The sequence below is a fragment of the Limulus polyphemus genome, unplaced genomic scaffold (assembly GCF_000517525.1).
Source record: "Limulus polyphemus unplaced genomic scaffold, Limulus_polyphemus-2.1.2 Scaffold1307, whole genome shotgun sequence".
NCBI lineage: Eukaryota > Metazoa > Arthropoda > Merostomata > Xiphosura > Limulidae > Limulus > Limulus polyphemus.
The window spans coordinates 37541-46269 of NW_013666917.1; the positions used below are offsets into that span (position 1 = coordinate 37541).

At 34.1% G+C, this 8729-nt stretch overlaps 1 protein-coding gene across 2 annotated transcripts in view; it reads right to left on the minus strand.

The window, feature by feature from the left end:
- Window positions 1-8729, minus strand: part of LOC106463029 (Down syndrome cell adhesion molecule-like protein 1) — a 38310-nt gene that overhangs the window by 26482 nt on the left and 3099 nt on the right. For both annotated transcript variants that reach the window (XR_002611400.1, XM_022390442.1), the window contains exons 2-3: window positions 7265-7552; window positions 2634-2753 (exon numbers count right to left, since the gene is read on the minus strand). Coding sequence is in view for 1 of the 2 variants with exons in the window: in XM_022390442.1 (XP_022246150.1) it covers window positions 2634-2753; window positions 7265-7552 (408 nt within the window). In the remaining variant the exon portion in view is untranslated. The remainder of the gene's footprint in view (window positions 1-2633; window positions 2754-7264; window positions 7553-8729) is intronic.

Sequence of the window (8729 nt, forward strand, 5' to 3'; positions counted from 1 at the left end):
TAGTATTGTTACTACTACAACATGACCAACATCATGAGAGATTTACTGTAGTAGTATTGTTACTACTACAACATGACCAACATCATGAGAGGTTTACTGTAGTAGTATTGTTACTACCACTAGAAGAACAACATCATGAGAGGTAACTTGTAATAGTATTGCAGACATATTTTGGAATTTTCAAAAGAAGCTTAGTTTAAGAAACACCCGTTGTAACGAACTTAATAATGTTACGTCTTAAAAAAAGTGGATTATCTATGTGACAGCAGTCATTTCAGCTACTTTTATATTCATTTTGACTGCAGTGTCGGGCATATTTAAAACAGATTGATATAAAAATATGTCTGTGTTAACGAAAATTTTTAGGAGTTAATGTATTTTCCATCCATAACTGCATAAGGTAATCAAGATTTGAATCAAACACTCACTTTCTGTAAAACCCTTTTTGTTTTTGTCTTTTCAACCCAAATAAGAAATACTAGTTTATTTTCAGGTAACATCACACGTTGTAGGCGTAGCTATTTCAGGTAACATCCCATATTAGCGACGTAGTTGCTTTAGGTAGCACCAGGAGCGTTGCTGGAAACCGGTCCACAGGACACGTGTCCCGGATGTGTTTCACAATGCTCCGAATCTATCTATTTTACGAAAACTGTATTACATTGAAATTATGTTTAATTATTTTGAGTAGTAGCTGCTTTTTGGGGCTCAAACCCCGAAAATTTTCGGCAGATAACAATACCTTTGTGTAGCATCTCATGTTATTAATGTAATTATTTTAGATAGCATATTATCGATGTACCAGCTTCAAGTAATATCACATGTTATAGACGTAATGGAGACGATCATCTTAGTATTCAGTTGGTCACAACACTGTTATGAGGTATTTACTATTTCGATACCAGGTTCTGTCTAATACATACAGACAAAAGCAACTTATTTTGAATACGAATGTTAAAGATACAGATATACGCGTATTTCTGTGTAGATAGCAGCACCTTTTTAACGATCTAATCAAATCTTCATAACTCACTCGTCCGCTTAATTTGATCTGTTATTACCCTCTGATATTTCTTTCAAACACTTATTTACATTTTAAGTCATTTGTTTGTTTAATTTCGCGCAAGTACTCGAGTGCTATCTGCTCTAGCTGTTCCTAATTTTGAAGTGATAGACTAGAGGGTTTGGTTTGGTTTCTTTGGAATTTCGCGCAAAGCTACACGAGGGCTATCTGAGCTAGCCGTCACTAATTTAGCAGTGTAAGACTAGAGGGAAGGCAGCTAGTCATCACCACCCACCACAAGCTCTTGGGCTACTCTTTCACCAACGAATAGTGGGATTGACCGTCACATTATGACGCTCACACGGCTGAAAGGGCGAGCATGTTTGGTGGGACGGGGATTCGAACCCACGACCCTCAGATTGCGAGTCGAGAACCCCAACCGCCTGGCCATGCCGGGCCTAAACTAGAGGTCACCACTCCTACGGTTGAAAGAGCGAGCCTGTCCGGTGACGAGTTTCGATTTCGCTACCCGCAGATTGCGAGTCAAGTGCCCTAACCACCAGTCCAAGCCAGGCCCTTTTAAGTCAAACGCTTATAGGATAACTTTCATAAAGCATAATTTCAGTACGTTCGAAATTATATCAAAGTAAGACTTACACATACACAAATATATATATATATAAGAATGGGGAACTTTTTAACTTGAACATGTTAGCTTCAACCTAACATTAACAAATATTTATTGCAGTTGGTGAGTACCAGTTTTCAGACATTGAGTAATACATGTACTTATTTGTTGTTCATGGGCCTATATAGGCCTAGCTGAAGTCCCATTCACATTTTTTCAATTTTTTGTATTAATTGGAAACACCATTCTTCTTTTTTTTGTTATTTCAATGTCATTTTTAAAACTGGTGGAAGTCTCATGTGATTCCATTGTGTAGCTATAGTTGCATGTTTAACATAGGGATGCCCCCAGTGGCACAGCGGTATGTCTGCGGACTTACAACGCTAGAAACCGGGTTTCGATACCCGTGGTGGGCAGAGCACAGATAGCCCATTGTGTAGCTTTGTGATTAATTCCAAACAAACAAATATAGCTATAGTTGTCGTTCAATACGGTATGTATTTTCAACAGATTGGATACTTGAAAATTCATTATATTTAGTCATACACAAAATAATTTCAGCAAGTATACCGAAAATCACATAAAACTCGTGTACTTGAAATATGAGTTTCTTTAACAAACCAACAGGTGGTATAGGAAAAAAACATAACATTTTTCGTTACTTCTTCTACCATTATTTTAATCAATTCATGAAGATTTTAAACCATTTATAATTTGCCCAGCAGGCGTGAAAAACACTGGCATTGTGTTTATCACTTTTGTACTGTGCAGTTGGAAACAGATATATAAGTCTGCCACCAGAAAACGTAAATCAAAATATTTCACACACCTAATAAAATTCTATAATAATAATAATAATATTCAACTTGAAGATTTTTATCAATGAAATACATCTCAATAATTATTTTTACGATTTGGTGGCAGTGGTTTCTTGTTGCATTTCTTTAAATCATTTTTAACTTTTGGCATTTCATTAATCTTCTTTATATTCTTACACCTTACCATTAAATTTCTTCCATGCTATATGAGGACGAGGATAACCACCAACGTCACAATGCAAGAATGCTTGTTTTCCTAAAATGGCGTTGACATTGACTGGCTGACTTTTCCAATATGGAGGAGCTACCATATCAGTGAAGATAATGCAAAAAAGTAGATTAACAAAATTTCTCGTAAAGAGAAAACAGATTTTCAACTTTACAAACCATTATCTTTTGAATTCAATATTAGATCTAAAGTCTATAAAATCGTACATTGCAGATGTGTGATAATTCTTAATGAATCTTTACGTGTGAAAGGTGCAATTGATTTCAATCGTAACTTTTGAAAATGGATTATTGGATCCCTTGTAAATTAAAAAACAAAGAAAAACAACAGCAACAAAAAACAACGTGTCCGTGTAGGCTTTACAGTAGAAATGTGTTTTTTCAAGCAATTAAAACTCCTACATTTCAGTCCATGGGAGCAGACCATCTTCAGGCAATTCATAATTAACAACACTTATAAGTTCCATGTGTAAAGAAAAAAACACATTTCCACTGTAAAGCTGATCATGATATTAAATCTAATCATCCAGTTGTATTATCAGCTCTTAATGCTATTTTTGAAGAATTACTAAGACTAGCAACGACTTGCATAATATTTTCGATCAAATTGGTATCTTTATTGCAACAGTACTTATTTAAATACAGGATTTCTAGAGTAATACAAAATAATTTTAATCGCAAACAGTGAAATCTACAAGTCCACTTGTCTTAGGCCTAACATTAGTTAACCCTTTATTATGTACTGTCTATATTCGATAAAGAGATAAATTAACACTGTAACTTGTGTACATTTTATGCTTTCGTTTAATTAGGACTAAACTTTACCGTACTTGATACTATGAATAAATAAACTTATTATTCTACAGCCTAACGTTATACATTTTTAAAAGCTTTGATAAGCTTTTAATATGTTGTACAAAATGTCTGCTAAAACATAATTACACCCGCCCTTTTGTTTACATCCGTTGAAATGAAGTGCACGCGCATTTTCAGGGCAGACAAAACTGAGTATTATTATAACAGATGAAGACAGCTTATTAACAACACCAAATATACACTATCAACTATAAAATTTAGGATTCTGCCGCCTTGAAACTGAAAAAAAACAAGGTTAACAAATTACCTAATTCCTTATATAACACTCTAATACTTATACTTTTAGCCTTTTTAATGAAATATATATAAACAGCAATTTTGAGAAGTGGAGAATACTTTGCCTTGAAGATGATTAAATGTGTTTGTTGTTTGTATTCACTTTGTAAAACTATCAGAAAAACAATTCAGTAATTCCTATACTAAGCTCGTGTAGACTCTAGATTAACAATCATGACGTATTTATACGATGTCTGGGATGTAACATTTATTAGCTTAAAACATGAACGTAAAATGAAACTTCATTGTGTTTTTAAATTTATGTTAATTTGTGCACTTTGAAACTAAAGATCATAAACATCACGAGAACAAAGTTATTTAATAAATAAAACCCTAAAAAGGTTTGTTTTGTTGAAATTCGCGCAAAGCTACTAGAGGGCTATCTGCGCTAGTCTTCCTCATTTTGAAGTGATAAAATAGAGGGAAGTCAACTAGTGAATACCACTCACCTTCAACGCTTGAGGTACTGTAATCGAATAGTGGAATTGACCACAACATTGTAACGCCCCTACGGTTGAAAATCCGGGCATGTAAGGTGATGGGATTCGAACCCACGATCCACAGATTGCGAATCGAGCACCACAACCACCAGGAATTGCAAGACCTCTTAAGAAGTAATTGAATTGCCAACCTTCGACCAGAAGTTGGACTGTGAAAGTATTTTTTCCAGCAACAATAGTTTTCAGAAATTTCAGATGTTAAGTGCCTGGATCCTAAGCCTACCTACGAACTCATCAGTGATCTTAAGTCTAATGTTACTTCCAGAGTACGGTTCCTCACTATTCTTTGACCAGAAAAAAAATAAACGGAGGTTTTCCGTGACTCACGGTACATAACACTTGAAGTCAAGATCGGAGGCAGGTGTTTTGGGAAAGAACATAAGCTGTATTCTTTATTTTTCTGCACCATCACGTTAATGAATCATGACTCAAAATTGAAAATTTCAATACGAAAGTCTTTAGTCCTGAATCAATAGAATATTTTAGTTAGAACGACAGGCATTGTTTAGTATTTTAGTGCACGACCATTATCGAAATAGAATATCTATTTGTAAGTTTAGTCTTCAAGATGCTTTATGTTGATATGATAAATCCCAGGAAATAAAGAATTTCTCAAAATGAGGGAAGTTCATAACAAACTTATGTTTAAGCTCTTTTTCTTTTGAATAATTTGTTTTTTCTCAGTTGGTCTCATTACGCTACCTTAAAACGATAAGAAAATATATGAACTTTTTCTTTAATACTTGGAAGATCTACAAAAAAAACAAAAAAACCCATCACGTCTAGAAGTTGAAAGACATAATTAACAGAAGGTTCAGTACGCTTCAAGAAGAAGTGTATGGTCAAATTGCCTTAATTAGCAGCTTTATTCAACACTTAAAGAAGAGCTGAACAGATAACCTACATTAATTAGCAGCTTTATTCAACAAACTTAAATAAGAGCTGAACGGAAACCTTACATTAATTAGCAGCTTTATTCAACAAATTTACGTGTGTTAAATAATGCTGCTAATTAAGGCAGGTTGTCCATTCAGCTCTTCTTTAAGTGTGTTGAATAAGCTGCTAATTAAGGTAGATTGTCCGTTCAGCTCTTATTTAAGTGTGTTGAATAATGCTGCTAATTAAGACAAGTTGACTACTCAGCTCTTCTTTAAGTTTGTTGAATAAAGCTGCTAATTAATGTAGGTTATCTGTTCAGCTCTTCTTTAAGTTTATTGAATAAAGTTGCTAATTAAGGCAAGTTGACTACTCAGCTCTTCTTTAAGTTTGTTGAATAAAGCTGCTAATTAATGTAAGTTTTCCGTTCAGCTCTTCTTTAAGTTTGTTGAATAAAGCTGCTAATTAATGTAGGTTATCTGTTCAGCTCTTCTTTAAGTTTATTGAATAAAGCTGCTAATTAAGGCAAGTTGACTACTCAGCTCTTCTTTAAGTTTGTTGAATAAAGCTGCTAATTAATGTAGGTTATCTGTTCAGCTTTTGATTAAGTGTGCTAAATAAGCTGCTAATTAAGGTAAGTTGACTACTCAGCTCTTCTTTAAGTTTGTTGAATTAAAACTGTTAATTAAGGTAGGTTGTCCGTTCAGCTCTTCTTTAAGTTTATTGAATAAAGCTGCTAATTAAGACAAGTTGACTACTCAGCTCTTCTTTAAGTTTATTGAATAAAGCTACTAATTAATGTAAGTTTTCCGTTCAGCTCTTCTTTAAGTTTGTTGAATAAAGCTGCTAATTAATGTAGGTTATCCGTTCAGCTCTTCTTTAAGTTTGTTGAATAAAGCTGCTAATTAGTGTAGGTTATCTGTTCAGCTCTTCTTTAAGTTTGTTGAATAAAGCTGCTAATTAATGTAAGGTTTCCGTTCAGCTCTTATTCAACCAAGCAAGCGTCATTGGAACTAATAGATGTCGCAGCTACATATCGTCTTTGATCCAAATTTATAGTCGAGGAGAGAGAATGACGTCATACCTGAAGACGTGAGAAACGAAACAAGCAAGCGTCATTGGAACTAATAAATGTCGCAGCTTGTCAAGTGATAGTCGTATAAAACGTTATAGAATGACGACTATCTGAAGTGCCTGAAGAGCTTGAGACTCGACATATCGATTAGTTATCTGATGATGATTTACATAATCTAAGTTCTCCAGGCAGGTTTTTCATTTAGCTCTTCTTTCGATGTGTTTTCAATAAACGTTATGGGTGTCTGATGTTCGGAATAGAAACGTTACCTTAACATCAACAAATAGCGTGTTGAATGGACATGACTTGATACTACGAGTCGCCCACCTTTCTTATCAAATCCCACGTTTACATCACAGAGCCACGTATTGTACATATCTCGTACAAATAAAAACTGTTAAATAAGAAATAAAAGTAGAATTGCGGTGCTTAGGGAATTATGAAACTATTTTATTTTGACCTCGGTGAAAGAACCGCTGATCTGAGAAATGTGGTGCCTATATCTCATTTAATGTTAAACCATCTAATAAATTCGGGTCCTGGCATGGCCTGATGTTCGATTGGAAATCTGCGGATCGCGGGTTTGAATCTCGTCACCGAACACGCTCGCAATTCAGACATGGGAGTGTTAATACGACGATCAATCTCACTTTTCTTTGGCAAAGAGTAGTTCAAAAAGTGACGGTGGATGGTGTTGATTAGCTGCCTTCCCTCTGGTCTATCGCTTTTAAATTAGAGACGGCACGCTCAGATAGCCCTTGAATAGCTTCGCTCGAAACTTAACAAACAAACCATTAATTTATATAAAGTTTCAAAAATGGTAAAAACGTTCCATTTTGTAATAACTATTTTGACGTTTGGAGAAGCTTAAAGTTAAGAAACTAGTCTGTTTTAAACTCACTTTCTGCTTTTGAGTACATGTAATAGTTCATCACAATGATATATATATATAATTTAAATATAATAAAAATATTCCTAATTTACCTTTCACTAACAGCTGAGAAGTGTAACTGTCTACTCCTCCGGAGTTTTTCGCTATGCACGTGTAGTTTCCAATGTCACTTACATCTAAATCTTGGATTTTCAAAGTGCTTAGATCCTCGTGGGTGCGAAAATGTATCTTTTCATCATAAGCTATAAGTGTTTGTCCGTTTCTCTTCCACGAGAATATGACGGGTAAGGACCCCTCTGAAACAGCACAAGTCACACTAACCTGTGTATCAAATGTCACTGTCTTAGGGAAGTTGAACGGCTGGATTCGTGGAGTAACAGCTGGAAATGAAAGTAGAAAATAAATAAATTAAAATCAAACACGATAATATAAGAATACAGTTCCATAACAGATTAATACATACATGTCAAAAAAAAATTTTTCAAAAAAGAAAGTAAATATAGGGATGGCTAATATCAATACTTCAAAAACGATGCAAACAAGATAGTAGGGATGGTATTTGCATCATCCATACATAATATCACAGGACGCAGTGTAGCAGAATGTTCACAGACAAAAATAAGATAAATTAAACTCAATTGTGATTGAATAGTTATATATATTTCTGTATGTTAATTCTTGCCTGGAACGGTGCTTATCAAGACACACAGTATTGTGTCGTGCGGTAAAAACAACCTATTGGAAAGTAATGGGGCATTCCAGATTTCCAAACGCTCTGTTGTCATGCGCTCTTTCGGCGACCTCCCTAAACAATGAGCCACATGGTGTATCATCTCGATAACTTAATATGGAAAACAAGTTACTGTTATACCATGCTTTAGAGAAAAATCAAAGATCATATATGAAATAAAGATCATTTAAGTGGTTTGAAAAAAAAATGAATTGGTTTGATTTGTGTTTTTCGTTTTTCATGAAATACGAGTTCACAATAAAATAAATTGAGATATGTTGACATCTTTAGTTTCCTCTCAATTCACGTAACATCCTCTATTTAATTCAGAGAAATTTCTGATAATTTCCACTATAGAGCACATTTTACAATGAGCTATAGAATTGGCCCCTACAAATGCATGTTTTGGGGCCCCAGCTGGCTCCCTAAAAAGAAAAGTTAAGGGTGAGCCCTGTAGATACATGTATGAATACAGCTCCATATCAGATTAATATGTATATACATGTAGGAATACAGTTATATAGCAGATTAATATGTATATATGAATACAGTTCCTTAGCATATTAATAAACATATATATATACACATGTAGGAATACAGTTATATAGCAGATTAATATGTATATGTATGAATAAGTTCCTTAGCATATTAATAAACATATATATATACACATGTAGGAATACAGTTATATAGCAGATTAATATGTATATATGAATAAGTTCCTTAGCATATTAATAAACATATATATATACACATGTAGGAATACAGTTATATAGCAGATTAATATGTATATGTATGAATAAGTTCCTTAGCATATTAATAAACAT